The sequence below is a fragment of the Parambassis ranga genome, chromosome 7, assembly GCF_900634625.1.
Source record: "Parambassis ranga chromosome 7, fParRan2.1, whole genome shotgun sequence".
NCBI lineage: Eukaryota > Metazoa > Chordata > Actinopteri > Ambassidae > Parambassis > Parambassis ranga.
In genome coordinates, this window is record NC_041028.1 from 12,080,889 (window position 1) to 12,096,083 (window position 15,195).

The 15,195-nt window shown below is 37.8% G+C and overlaps 1 protein-coding gene across 1 annotated transcript; it reads right to left on the minus strand.

Annotated features, from left to right (window-relative positions):
* Positions 1 to 137: 137 nt before the first annotated feature.
* sycp2 (synaptonemal complex protein 2) lies at positions 138 to 14,963 on the minus strand. Its single transcript, XM_028410667.1, has 46 exons — positions 14,870 to 14,963; positions 14,337 to 14,392; positions 13,423 to 13,563; positions 13,187 to 13,318; positions 13,003 to 13,107; positions 12,899 to 12,923; positions 12,635 to 12,720; positions 12,446 to 12,540; positions 12,333 to 12,367; positions 12,107 to 12,249; positions 11,938 to 11,990; positions 11,777 to 11,822; positions 11,519 to 11,623; positions 11,348 to 11,408; positions 10,998 to 11,146; positions 10,689 to 10,742; positions 10,353 to 10,439; positions 9,945 to 10,050; positions 9,493 to 9,605; positions 8,869 to 8,926; positions 8,731 to 8,776; positions 8,555 to 8,640; positions 8,033 to 8,469; positions 7,826 to 7,941; positions 7,698 to 7,719; positions 7,539 to 7,609; positions 7,415 to 7,460; positions 7,260 to 7,303; positions 7,099 to 7,156; positions 6,807 to 6,975; positions 6,638 to 6,693; positions 6,337 to 6,516; positions 5,591 to 5,719; positions 5,146 to 5,283; positions 4,657 to 4,771; positions 3,976 to 4,256; positions 3,638 to 3,862; positions 3,469 to 3,514; positions 3,148 to 3,276; positions 2,680 to 2,852; positions 2,373 to 2,464; positions 1,983 to 2,082; positions 1,742 to 1,800; positions 1,195 to 1,273; positions 602 to 658; positions 138 to 383 (listed from the first exon to the last, which is right to left on the minus strand). Exons 2-46 carry the CDS (start codon positions 14,358 to 14,360, stop codon positions 327 to 329), a joined length of 4,629 nt encoding a protein of 1,542 aa, XP_028266468.1. The 5' UTR covers positions 14,361 to 14,392; positions 14,870 to 14,963; the 3' UTR covers positions 138 to 326.
* Positions 14,964 to 15,195: the final 232 nt, after the last annotated feature.

Sequence of the window (15,195 nt, forward strand, 5' to 3'; positions counted from 1 at the left end):
TACGTACGAATGTTTAGCTAGCCATCGAAATCAGGAGTTTGCATTTAAAATGTTACACACAGCGTATTACCTGTACTTAATAACAACAATAATTTAATTATTTATACATTTCAATGAATAACAAACATCAGCCCTACTTAACATTTCCAGAAACATTCTGGTTCAGAACAATCCTAACACATGGAAAACACCTGAAAAAATAAACGCTGCATGCAAAAAACTAACTATGAACTCACAGACCTGAACTGCACATATATGTGCTGAAAACACACAACCTGCATTACTGTGAGATCTCTGGCAGGACTTCACCTCCGCGATTATATCCATCAGGGGAAGAACAAAGAATAGAGTCCTCTCTTCACACTCTGGATCTGCTCCCCTAGCTACAAAACAGTACACAAGCCCGAAGAAAACACTATTCAAAATCTTACACATCTGTGAAAATCTATTTTTTTCTTATATTCTTGTCATGCTGGCTGTTATCTTTGAGCTTTTAAAACAGCATTTTTCTGCCGGCAGATTGAAGGATGCAACATCACAGACGAAACAAAAGACAGGTCAATGGTTCTGCACTATTCCATGGTCACCTGTGACTACTCACCATTTCACTGAGAAGTCTGTCCTGAACTGACTTCATGTCGTTTTTTATTGCACACATCTGAAAACAGCAGGCAGAGCAGCAGGATTATATAAGTGGTAACAGAATATGACACAGTCAGGACAAGCAATGAGTAATTTGATGGGGTAAGCAAATTGTTGTAAAGGCCACTTGGCAAAAAAATGACTAGGCAGACAGCTTGACAGACAGAGGTGACATATTCTACTTGAACAACCAGTGTGTATGATTTACTAGCATTTAACAGTGATGATGCACATATAGCACATAAAAGCCTGTCCCTAACTCTTAAATTTCAAAAGTGAGCTGAGAATGGCTCAGAATGTCCAAAACAAGGTGCTCTTCAGAGACAGTGTTTGTCTAGACTGATTGAAAAGCTAACAAAAACACATCAGTGTAGATAAAGCTGATTCTGCCTGCTATACTCTTGCTAGTCGATTCCTACACACTGGACCTTTAAAAATATTTAACTGTGAACTATGAAAATTGTTTAGTCAAAACTAACTGAATTTTAAATCAGTCCAACACTTGAGCAGAATGAACCACATAGTTGTGACATTTAGGTCTAAGGGTCAGACCTTGGATGTGAAAACTCCTTCTTCATATTCTAAGCTGTAACATGCGGTACTCTCAATTGCCTTCTTCAAAGTTTCATTTCTGAAAAAAGAACAAGGACAGTTAAAGAGGGATACCGGTGCTGGTTTACAGCATGGCACTGGATCAAGGACAGTATTTGTTTGAGTCAAAATAGTTGGCTTAGTCAAAATAGTTATATAGTTCTTTACATGTCTTTCATGGTGGGTCAACACTTTAAAGGAATTCTGAAACACATTTACCACAGTTTCTGGTATGTGTGTCCACAAACTCTGGGAAGGTATGAATGTGATGAGGTTTTAAAAAAAACATATATATAGAGACTAATAGAAAGAATAACGGCTCTTGCGGTTGTCAAGTGAAGCAACATTAAATCATGCAAAGAGGGTGACCCCTATGAGGCACACTGATAAATACAAAGAGCACTGATTAAATCCTCACCAAACAGCTCGTGCTGTAAGGTATATTTATGGTAATAAGCCTGAAGAATAATGTATTTTCCAGTCAAACAGATACACATCTAATTTTCACCTCTGAGTTTCTTGCTTCTGGTAAGAATGAAAAGCCATGGTCTGATTTTTCCAGAACATCTGTTAAAGAACCCAGACAGCGATCAGACACCATTTAATGAATAAGTCATGTTATATATAAAGGCAGTCTCAGCTGACACAACGTTCTACATGGAGATGTGTTGTTCTTTATATTTTCAATAATAACACTACACACATAGTATATCTTAGACTGTGAAGAGAATAATAGTAAAAAGTCTTACAGTCAGATCCTTCTCCATGCTTTGCAACTCTGTGTCATTCTGTTCCAATTTGTTAATCTCTTCCAAGAGGACCTTCTGAACCTGTTGAAGCCTCTCGGTTCTGTATAGAGAAAGAAAGAAATATCAGACAGATACTAAAATTAAACTTAAATCTTAAACGTCTTTAACAAAGAACTAACAAAGTACTTAATATATTCCACAGCCATTCTATAAAAGAACCACATTTTTGGGTATTCAGTCATCAAATTAGGTAAAAATGGTAGCACAGAATCAGTTGTTTTATGTACTGCACTCCTGACATTTTCTAGATATCGCCTGGTAGAGCTGTATACATATCGCATTTGTGAAAATGCCTTAAGAGAAAGTTAGCTCAATTACATACTAACTGACCTGTATTTGGTAACTTGCATGTTGATGCAGGAGACATGCTGTTGGACAGCCTTCATGCACTGCTTGTGAAGTTCCGTCATCCTACCACTGGTCTGTACACAAATACATTTTACAATAGCTGGATGACTCAGAATAATTAAAATAGAGTGCAGCGCTCAAGACATACAAGTAAAATAGGTCTAATATATATTAATATAGCAACCTAATACATAAGAGATTAGTATATATACCTAAACTTCATACAGTGCCAAATTATTTATAAATGTATAATGTATTTATAAATGTGTATTTGTATGTAGTGTCCAACCTGGAACGTCTTATTTAGCTCAGAGCCCATGTGCTGACACAGGTTAGGTGGTTTTACATTGATGCTTGGCAACTCTAAATCGTCATCCATGTCCATGTCTGCTATGTCAGCGTTCCAACGACTGGTGCCAATGTGGGAGGAAGTCATCACTCGGCTTACCCCATCTGCAGCAACTGTGTGTGGGGGGGGGGGGGGGGGGGGGGGCAGACAACATAGAGCCACTCTACACTATACAAAACAAGCCGTTCTCTTTGAAGCTAGATTTTAATGTGTGCACTCCATTCTATAATGGATCCGAGTGTTCTGAAGAGGTTGCATCAAGACTTGTAGAGGCCAACAAAGTAGGTATACAAGTGAGAGAGGTGAGATCTGTTGCATTTAGGGTCCTATGTGTTTGATTAATGGCAGATGTATATAAATATGTTTTTGTTTTTTATTGATATTTCAATCATTCTGTCGAAGCCTTACAGGACTGGAACAATTTCCTTGGTTTCATTCGAGGTGAATTCTGCCTTCTTGTCTTTCTTTTCTTCCTCTGTTCCTTCTCATCTACATCAGAATGACTGGAAAGGGAGATGTGGCGCTTGCGGCTGGGTCCTGTAACAGAACCCAAAACATGATAAAATGATGATAACACAAGGATTTTCTCTATCAAACAGGAAAGTGATTTTTCTGTGACACCACGAGAGACATATAATTTTAGCCTTATTTTATGGAGGCATAGGATTAGAATGCAGCAATTAGTAAATTTAGGACCAAAAAACAAGTTGAACAAAACAGATATTTTACCTGAGAAATCACAACATGCAAGATCTTGGTCAGAGAGTGGTGTATTCTGTCAGTGTATAAAGTAATGAGTTAGTCTTTTGTTTGATAACTTTGTAACCTATGAATGACCTTTCAGTGATACAGTTTTAATAATATAACAAATACAAATAAAATGCTATTAAGGGCCTACCTCTGTCTCACGAGACACAGCCAGGAGAACAGAGCTATTCTTATCTCTGCAACTCAGTATTGAAGACTTAGTAGATGACTGGCTCAGGGAATCCAAAGATAAAGAAGACTCTTTACTGAGGCCATTTTGGTGACTGTAATTTACAGAGTCTCTATGGAATGGTGACTGAGGAGGAGAGGGCATGGGTGGGTTATCCATCTCAATGACAGTGGACGACAACAGAGGCTGTGTGGGACGAAGTAAAATTGGTTGTTGAGGGAGGGGAAGTGTTACTCTACACCAGGCAATTAATGACATGAACACCTTGATACAGAATGTATGTAACAGTGGTGATGTACCTTTGTTGCAGAAGGTCCATTGATTTGACCTCCTTGGAAATGGAGAGAGGAGGGAGACTGGATTGATTGAGTCTTATATGAGCTGCGGTTCTTGTCTGCACCACAGACCGACAGGTTGCAGTTTTCCTTTCTGCTGACTGTTGAGCAAGGCTTGGGTAGCTGCATAACTGGTGAAGGGGTGTCCTGGCAGGGAGGATTAGGGGAGGGAGGAAGATGGGATCCCCGCGGGGTAAGGAGAAGGGAGCAGGTCAAATCCAAGGTTGGGACTGACATCTCAACAGCTGTGAGGGTCCAAAATAAACACAGATGTTCATACAGCTGGCTTTAGAAGTTGAACAGAAAGTGAAAGGTCAATATATACATGCTTTTCTACATATCCATTTACAGTTTAGAGGTTGGAGAGCAGATGGGTTCTTTATGCAACACTTTAAAAATGAAATTGTGCAAACATATTGTTTGCAAAACATGTAAGAAATATTCTGTTTATCAAATACAGCCTGAACAATCATAGATGTCTGTGAATGAAAACATCCAAGGCACACAAAAGGACTATTAAATATGCATCTGCTGTAATACAATTTAATCAAACTTGAAACACTGAGAAGGCATAAGTTAATGTCAAAGCAGTCAAGTGACTGTTATCTAGCTGAAGTTGGTGAGTAGCTCCACAAAGAGTATTACATCTCATTTTCTCAATGACAGGAGGGGATGGACAAGAAGAGGTCTGGCATGAGGTCCAGGACTCCTTCATTTGTTCTTGGGCAGTGATGGCGTTTTTCGTATTCAACTTCTGCTGCTGAAAAATAAGGTGTTTCTGTTAATCCTTGATCAAACACAAACCCTATTTAGAACCACAACAAACAAGATCATTGTTACTGCTATGTATTTTTTCTTTAATAAATCAATTTGAACTACTACACACAATACAACATGTTTGCCTACACAGCTTTGACAATGAAACGTCAACACCTGTACCTAAGTAAATTTGTCTGTTCCTGTATATGATAATTTTCTATTAAGTAAATAGTTTTCGTTGCAGTGATTTAACTTTTTCTGACTTTTTCCAAAACAGACTAATAATAAACAACCATTACAGAAAATAGTATCACTGGATCAATGTAATCTTTCACAAAGCCTATGCAATCCAAAATGTAAGCTAAAATGTCCCACCTTCAAAGCAGCTGGCTTTTTCAAATTTGACTGGTTGTCGCACTCTCCTTTCCTGTAGTTTGGTCCTGTGGTTTGTTCAGAGAAAGTGCCTTTTCTCTTCTTCTCTGGAGCCTCTGAATAGGTCTCATTTTTCCTCTGCTGCTGGTAAACAAAATATTTCTGTTGGCAGGTTATTTAAATAAAAGAGAATGTAATAATGCTGCCACTGTTTACTATTTCTGCAGCTGTAAAATTATAATGCACACATGCTGCATCTACATAAGCAGAACTATGGAACTATGGTACAGGTAAGTTAGGCAATACAAGGTTCTACTACACACATGCAAACAGAGCCACAGATCAGTCAGCCCGACTGTTCTTTACTGTACAATATGCACCAGTGGTGCTGTTTTCTTTCTAGTCAGGTACAAATGTTTTTGGCAGCATACAACCTAAATTTACTGACCTGTAGCTTTTCTGATACACACTCTAAATCTGGCTTCATATAGCTGGCCAGTTTTTTCTTAGCAGTGTTCTTTGTCTTTATGAGAGGAGGCTCATTTGTCTTTCCAGTATTTTGCAGATGATCAGAGTTCTAATTTAAGGGACACAAATATTTTTTTTTTATTATTATTTAGAAATGCACTACAGCGTCATTACCACTACTGCTTTCTGTATTGCCATCAAAACTACAATACGGACAAGTTATTTTCTATTCACACATCAGTTCAGTCGAACATCACAATGAATACACTGATGAGCTATACAGGGTAAAAATCAGGCTGATGTCTGGCAAGACTGAAATAGCCATCTGTGTTCTCACTTACAGCTCTACTGGAATATATCAGAACTGCAATGCTTGTGTGAAAAGCGGTGTAAGTGTCAGAAAGTAAAGCACAGGCTGTAGCAGTCAATTTTTAATACAGTGTTTAGTGTGATGTTATCTGCCACACAACAACACACAACATAGGTCATTAAGCCTAATGGAGTTTGAGATGTCAGCTTTACTGTAAGGTTGACTATGACCAAATTTATTTCAATCGTTAATATCAAAAAAACAGTTTACTGATAAAATATTCTGATCAGGCCAATTTATCCTCACACACATGTGTATGTACAATAAGAAGGTCATTTGTTACTTATTTAGAAACATTTAGAAGAAGACAAATTGTTATGCATGTTTAAAAAAAAAAATAAAAAAGCATATCCTACCTCTCTTTTGCGAGTAGGAGAATCCGCCACTTCTGACAGGCTGTCATCAGTATCTGGCTCCTTGTAGCTTTTGGTAGAGATGGCTGCAGCTCTTTTGGGTCTATAGACAGCCATATGTGGTGTCCTGGATGCTGCTTCAGGCTTCAAGGTTTTCCTTGGCTGATCCAGTGCTTTCACCATCTTTTGATAAAACAATGACACACTGTGGCTGATTAGGGGAGTGCATCTTACATTTATGGCATATTATTTACTAACTACACTAAACTGAACTATACTAAAAAAGAATAGAATACTCCCTTACCTTACAGCTGGATTTGGTACTATTCCATACAGGTTTTGGGGAGGATGGCAGTAACTCTGGGAAATCATATGCCGTAAAAGAACGTATGGGATTATCACCATTCTTAAATAATTGCATCAACATTCAGCATTTATGTGATTTTATTCTAAATTAGAAGCATGCGGCTTACGTCCAGTATGAGGTGGCACAGCTTTTGCCTTTGTCAGCATCTGCTTGGAGTATTTGGTAATTCTGGGTTTAGACTTCCTGGATGACGCTCTCAGCCAACTGACCTCTGTCGAGGCATTTTCTGTGTCTGTGTCACTGAACAGATGTGTTTTCACATATCGCTTCTTCTGCTACACACGACAGAAGACAGATAGTCAAAATGTTTCCACAGTTCAACAAACATGAAGTGACACATTCTACAACTATAAAAAACTATAACTATAAAACTATAAAAAAAACATACAATGGTATACCTTTGACAAAGGGCATTTTTTATTAGTTGTGTCGAGGAGTCCTGAGGAGTTCTGTGTGCTAAGGTCAAATATGGGGAGAAAAAAAAAAATCTGTAGGTTTTAATAGAAAGTTGTCATAAACCATTAGTTTGAATAGTTTGGCCACAAACTATCTGACCTACCTGCGTGATGAAGCAAGTGTATCAGCAACGGTTTTGTTTCCTTCCTATAAGACAATAAAACTGAGTTTAAACACTTTAAAAACACTTATAAGCACTCAAGTATGACATTCGATGATACAAAATACCCATAATCAACCATAAAAGTTTCCATTTACCGTTATACTCAATGGTGAATCAACATGGAATGCAAAAATGTCTTTTCTGTAAAACAGAAAAAAGGATGAAATGCATCCCTAGATGCACTGAAAATCAATGACTGTCTTTGAACTAAAGTATTACCTTGATCTGACAGAACTGTTCGCGGTTTTGCTGTGGGATTTTATTAGGCTAACAGCATCATTTATGTCTCTCTATAATGGATAAAATAAGTTTTAGCAAAACATGCAGGTCTCTTGCCAAGAAAAGCTGAGACGTTAACAAGAAATGATGACTACTTACTTTATCAGTTGATAACCAGCTCCTATTAAAGATTGGAAGAAAAAACAAACCGTAAATGACCCTTATTCCAGGAATGTAGTATTTTCATTTATTACAGAAGAACACAATGCAGTTAAACATGTGTATACCTGTTGGAGAGTGGAAAAATCTTGTTTTTCGCATTTTTTTTTTCTTTGGGTTCGTTGTTCATCTCATAGCGGCTAGAGATGAGCTTCACTATAGTGTTTGCAAGTCCTGTGTCTTTCTGAGTAGACAAGGTAGAAAGAAAAATAATGTCATTACACCATTAGACAAATATTAAAAAAAAAAACCTCTAAAAGTTACCAAATACAAACCTTGTATTTGCTTGAACTGGGTCTCTTAGTTTCAGTGTTAATGTTGGGTGTTATTTTCTCCTGCAGAGTTTCAGTTACAGAGGCCTTAACTGAAGCTTTGATTGGATTGAAATCTGCCTTAAACATCATATGGTCTCTACTCTTCCCTGTGCCAGGGGCATTTCCTTCAGCATGCTGGACTTTGGGAGTACACAATGAGGACTTGCACAGGTCTCCTGAGATTCTGTTTTTAGAGTCCCCATTCAGGATTTTTCCTTGTAGTGCAACTGGCTTCTTAGTTGTAGATTCTTGGGTCCTCTCATGAATGCCCTGCTGGAGACGCTGAATGAGTTCAGAATGGAGTTCCTTTTGGCGGACTCTGCTAGAGTCTGACACTGGCGACCCATGTGCTATGCATGGGTGGGGCTCTTGTTGTCTTGCCAAATGAGGCTGACGCACTATAAAATAAATAAATAAATGAATTATTAAAAAAATATGCATAATGTTAGTAACAACTCAGGGATATTTGGGGCCACTGTTTACCAGAGCTTGACAGAGAGCTGATTTTCTGTGTGGGTGTCACTAGCATTTTAGAAACTGACAATTTGCTCCAGGTAGAAGATCTGCAACTTCAATATATTAGCATATTTAGACATACTCTTCTTCGACACATGGTGACTGTTGTTCTACTGAAACAATGGAAGATTTACAGTACTTACGTGTTTCTCTCTGTTCTGTGTTGGGTATCTGGCACAAAATTACTATCTGTAGTAAAAAGATCATGGATAGGTTTAACAGTTTGAAGAGTAACCTTGCAATTCTATTTTTGCGCCAAGTCCAAATACTGAACCACATACCCAGAGAGTTTTCCTCTCCATCTCCAGTAAGAACCACTTCTTCAGCTAGTGATATGTTCTAAAGGACAGGCATAGACAACATATGTAACTGAATTATGCAGTACATTTTGAGAAAATATAAATTACATCCAGGGCCATCCTATAAGATTCAACACATCAATAAAGAACTTTAATATGTATGTTAATGCAGCTCTGTCATCCAGGTCATCTTTCATTCAAGAACTTGAAGCAGGACAACTGGACATTTGTGGCTCCTCCAAGCTTAATTTATGAATGCAAAAGCATTGAAAGGCTATAGACTTAAATGCTCAAAATGACTTAAGTAATAGACTGTCATCAGAGAAGCGAAGGGTTATGGAAACTGAGAACACCACTAGACATTCCGAGGTACTGTCATTCAGTTCGCATGCGCTAACTCTTTTCATCACCACACAGGTAAAAACACAATTATGTCCACAATTCAAATGTATCATTGAAAAAAAGGTGCACTATTACTATAAACATTTTCTTGGTCAGCCTGATTCTTTATGGAGGCTGTGCTCTGTAGAGATCTACCACACTGAAGAATATTTAAAGTGTGTGTATGTAGTGCATGCATAACATATACTCAGTTTTCAGTCATACCTGCTCTTTCACACTCACTGCAAGTGTTGTGGTGACATCACTTCTTTTAGGAGCTGGCCCATGTGAATGAACCATGTCCAGAGATGGCTTATCTTTGCCCTTTGTGTGAGTGCCTAGGAATGGACAAAAATATGTGTTTTGGTTGACAACTGACATTCATTTATAGTCATCGACATTAAGTAAGCCGTTTATTTCTCAAACTACAGGGAACTCGGTGGGATAGAGCAAGTTACCTCCTGAACCGCAAAAACAAGTTTACAGAACAATCAAATTTGTGTTTCCACTACAAAACAGTGTAATCTTTAAAACAGTGTGGATGCCCTGGAATTATTTCAAGAGTGAAAATTCATTATAAATGATAGAAAATTTCAGACTTCAAGTAATCGCATGTATATGATACCATGAAGATAAAACCATTATAGTGCAACTTGACAGTTTCTAGTGTGACCTACTTGATGGCTTAACAGCAAAAAGGGAACTGCCACAGTGCACACTTCCTGCACTGCCACTAATGCAGCTGATGGGCTCTGAAATCCTCTTCTTGGGCGGGGCCGCCATCTGGATGGGCAGTGAGAATGGGTATGTGACGCATTTCAATGTTCAGTGTTTTCATTTTAAGTACTCCTAGTCACCTCCTATCTTTCTTCCTTCAAACAATCCATTGTTTAAGTCAGTTGTGTGGGGATAATGCATTACATTTTTTAAATCAAATTACTTTAGAGTAAGTTAGAGGCAATGCAATGTGCATTTATCATGTTACAGAACTTTAAAAGATCATTATTACTGACAAACCTGTATGCTATGGTAAAAGTTACTATACTTAACTTCTACATGTTTGACATTGTATACAACCCTTTTACCTTTTTGGGTGCAGCAGAGGCCTGAAAAACATCAGGGGTAGTATTTTTTTTACTTTCCCCAAGGGAAAGCTGGCTCTCTGGAACAATCTACATGAACAATCGCATGCAGTACCACAATTAGTCAAAATCATGCTTTCCTTTTTTATGTTCAAGGCATTCCTGATCCAGTATTTTAAACATAATTACAAAGGCAGAACGTCCAGTACAATTTCAATTAATTCAATTTAACCACATCTAAAAATCAATACACATTAATTTTAGAGGTGATCAAAAATTATAATAATAATTATAAAAATTACAGTTCTACAGTGATATATGTTGGCAAATTGTGGTTACCTGGGTGATGTTCTCATCCATTATACTTTTAGATGTAGATAGTACAGATGTTCCCTGGTACAGCAGACATTTGTTAATGTTATTCCATTTTTACCATTTTCTTCCACAACTTTCTAATCAAACATGATTTTAGTCAACACTCTGCTTATACACAAAACATATTCACTGTGTTAAAATTGTTTCTTTTTTAAGCTTTTTGTAGTCATTTACCAGACATTTATATAATGCTGTGAAACAACAAACAAAATGTGCTAGATTCAATTAAAAATGAAATGACATCGTAATGGTAATAAAGTAATAAATCCCTACTTTGCTTTTGCTGTGTCCAAAGACATTATGAGCTGCCTGCAGAATGTCAAGAGAGGAGCTAAAATGGATGGTAAGACTGGATCCTTCCACTGCACCAACAACCACAATCTCTGAGAGCTTTATCTGCAGGACTTTGCTCTTGCCCTTTTCTAAAGATCAAGAACCGTCTTCATTAAATCACATACAAATCAACAGCAGATATTATCTGTATGCTCTTCAATAATGTGCTCTAATCATAGAAATATATCTAGAAAATAATAAAATGGGTGGATGATACCATAACACAGATCACTTATTTGTTTTTAATACTGAAATTACCAACAAAAATAATCACTGAGTTAACTCAATACCTGTGACAGTGTAGCTGAGGACTTCATTCTCATGGATACATAATGTTTCCCAGTGGCTTCCCTATAAGAAAAGTAAATCACACTGTTTCTAACAAGAAAAATAATTTGCTATTATGTGCCACAAATACAAATGTTTTGTGCATTTGTGATCTTAGGTATGTATGAAGGTACCTTCTCTTCTTCATCAGCTGATGAGAAGTAAAAAGAGATGCTGTGACTGCCAAGGTTGAAGTCAATCCAAAATTCCTCAAGCTGCTCATCCACGGGCATTAGCAGCTGACAACATAATCATAATCTTTTCAACAAACCAACAACCTTAAGAGCAACACTACAGTAAAATTTCATTGTAGTTCTATTAAAGATTGCCATAGACTTACAAATATTTTCACATTTCTTACTTTTAGTCATAGAAATACTGCTGCTACTGACCTCAAACTTGTCCAGATAAACTTCCAAACAAGGATAAGAATACACTCTGTAACAAAGAGAAAACATTTTTAGTTAGTATTTACGTCATACACACTCCAGGGGTTCCCTGCCTAATCCTAGGAACACATGTAGAGACCAACATTGAACTATGGTAATCAAACCTTTTCTTGTCCCCCTGCATCCCATTCACCATATTCAGAAACTTTCGGCAACCCTACAATCACACACACATTTCCATTAAATTTTAAGTATGAGTTATTAATTTTTTTATAATTGCCATAATGGTAGATCAGAACATAAATCCAAATGGTAAAATGAACATAGTTTTACTGTCTCAAACTCTGAATCACAGATCTTGGCAAATGCACTGGCTACATGTCCCATGCTGAACCATCGATCTGCCAGCTCTCTCCTCTGAGCTGGTGTGGCCATTCTGCACAATGCCTCCATCAAAGATGACTGAAAGTCATAATCTGGTTAAAACAAAATAGTGCAGTTTGTGCAGTTTCTTTTGTGCCTCTGATTGAAGAGAGACTGTACTAGTCATTAAACTTACCACCACCTTCCAATATTTCACCTGCCAGTTTTAACCTGAAAAACATTGACAGGAGTGTCAGTGTGTGGATAATGTAACATTAATGTTTACAACAAACAATTGCTGTGACATACCTGATATCTGAGGCCTCCTGTGACGTTAGGATCTTCCTCTTCTTTTTAAGCTCCACTGGGATTTTGTCCAAAATAAAGTTGAGTGTACGAATTGCCTAATAGAACAGTACAACAAAGTTAATACATGTGCAAAAACATCTAACTTTCTCTATGTTATTCCCAAAAAGAGGTTAAAAAACTATTTTAAACCTCTTTCTTGATTAGGATGTAAATTCTGGAATCCACTGATAATTCACCAACAGGATACAGGAAGGACTCTGTGATTTTGTATGTTCCTGCAAAAGACATTTTGTGACTCCAGCTTTAAAGGAGACCAAGTTAAAAATGTGTGATTTAAATGTGGGCTCAAATTACTTTAGCATGATATTATTTTAATGCAGTCTCTATAAATCAGAGATATTTACTTAATATTATATGGTGATGAAATGCAAATAAAGAAAAGTCCAAACAAACCCTCTTTGCATGCCTCATGAACCACCTGAAGCAAAAACAAAACACATACATTAGGTACACTACCATATTGTGTCATATCTGCTTACTCTTAGATGTGAGCTCACCGTCAGGGCATTTAAGAAGTCCTCAGAGAGTGTCAACAAAGTCTCATCCCACTGTTGGCCACACCGGATCCACAGCTGCCGGCATTTTTCAAACCAAATCACCATGTACACAAAAACACATCTGATGAATAACTACAAAGATTTACAGCATTTACATATTGTATAAATATAGATGAATACTCATCTTCTTGATCAAGCCTTGACCTATTAGGGCAGGTAGTCCTTGACCTCCATTAGTGAGTTTAAAGTTTACTCCACACCGGCAGAGGCTGGAAAGGCCCAAAGTGGCTGCTTTGGGATCTTTCTGGTCCAAACTCTAATTAACATGAATACAGTTTCAATTTATATTACTCTACTTGCAGTTAAAATTCACAAACAACAGCACGTCATTGTGTATTAGTAGTAGTATCTTGAGCTCACCCTGATAACAAATGTGTCCAATTTATTGAGAAACTGTTGGGAACATTTTATGGGGGTCTCTTTGTTTACATCCACTTGCAAAAATGCCTCCAGTGCTTGGACATTTCCATTCTTTAACGCTGCATCAATGGCATTCTCCAACTGCACACAAAAAAGAAAATAAGTACACTAAAAATGCGGTTACCACTATATTACATCAACAACAGACATGTAAACTGCATTTTTATTTTTTTTTTTTTTTTTAGATACTGTATTAATCCCAGAGGGAAATTCTTTACAGCTGCTGCCAAGCAGTGTCATACAATGACTAGCAAGGTGTGCCACAGGCTAGGGTGAAGTGTCTTGCCCAAGAACACACTAGGGAGGAGTTGGGATTGAACCACCAACCTTCCGGTTACTAGACAACCCTGCTATACCACTGCGCCACTGTTGTCCCAACTTTATTAACCCTTTTAATGTCCATGGTAAAATTTCAGAAATTTCAGAACATTAATTTTGAATGACACCATTTCAGATTCAGGCCTTTAGTCAGATGTATTAATCAGAATACAGCCTTTCTTTGATCAAAACAAATGAATGGAAATAAATGGGCAGTGAAATACATTTTTCACCATTTCACCATTGTGTTTTGGAAAATGTTGTTTGTGTTTAGGGGAGTCTGAAAGTATAGTAAGCTTGTTAAACATTTTTTGTGATTGTTTTGAAGTGGAAACCTTGGCTTCAAATTAAAGCATGACAAATACACTGTATGAGAGCCAATATTTTAATTATGCAAAGTGTAGCCCCTTGCATTAAAAGTCTTCCTCTAACAAAGAAAATCTATAAAATATTTCCCCTAACAAACTAATTTAGTCGATAGACTAAGACTGGACCATGGCACAGCAAAACTGGAAAGATTCAGCATAGATTCCTACCTGTGTGCTCACGGCAGATGCCATTCTTGTTTTGTAGAATTACTTTTCCAAAATGACTGTGAAGAAAAAGGGAAACATAAATGTCTTCATAATACTACTGAAACAGCCCTCAACTTCTAAATATTTTATCCGAGATACCTTCAATTGTAGTGAACGTTACACTGACTTATTATATCAGACAGCAACAACCTTACCCTGAATGACGGGTTCAAATGTCTGTGGATGCTCTCATTGATTCCGTTTATAACCCGGATGCTCTCATTTATCCAGGTTATAGACGGGTTCAAATGTCAAGACGCCTATTTACAATTCGCCTCGCCGGGCTACGCGGGGATACTCCGTTGGTTCGACGCAGATTTAGCTTTAAGTCAGGAGTTGTCGACAAGCTAACACCGGCTAGCTGATAGCCCTTTAGCTAGCTCAACAGAAGGCTAACGCACCCTTTAAAAATCTTTAAAACCGTACAACAACCGTTAGTGGGCCCTGAATATCGACAAATCGCTGGACTGAAGTATTATAAGCGTGTGACTTACTATGTTGCCAGTCCTTATGTATTGATTTATTGACAACTTCTCAATATCACCCGCAAGAGGCGGGAACACTTCAACGTTCACACGTAGAGGCGCGTGATGTCACGACCAAGCGGGTCGCCGGATGCGGGAGCGCGCACGCATTAAATGACGGCTATGCCTTGATGTTACTTTACTAAATGCAAAGTTGTCAAATATTAACTGAGATGACCGGACTGGAGCTGATGTGGGATTATTGCTGGGGTGTAGTTCCTCTGCTACCTCCAGCTGAAGTCCACAATCAGTTCTTTGGTTTCAGGTGGCTGATCTCCTCCATGTAGGCCCCGCCG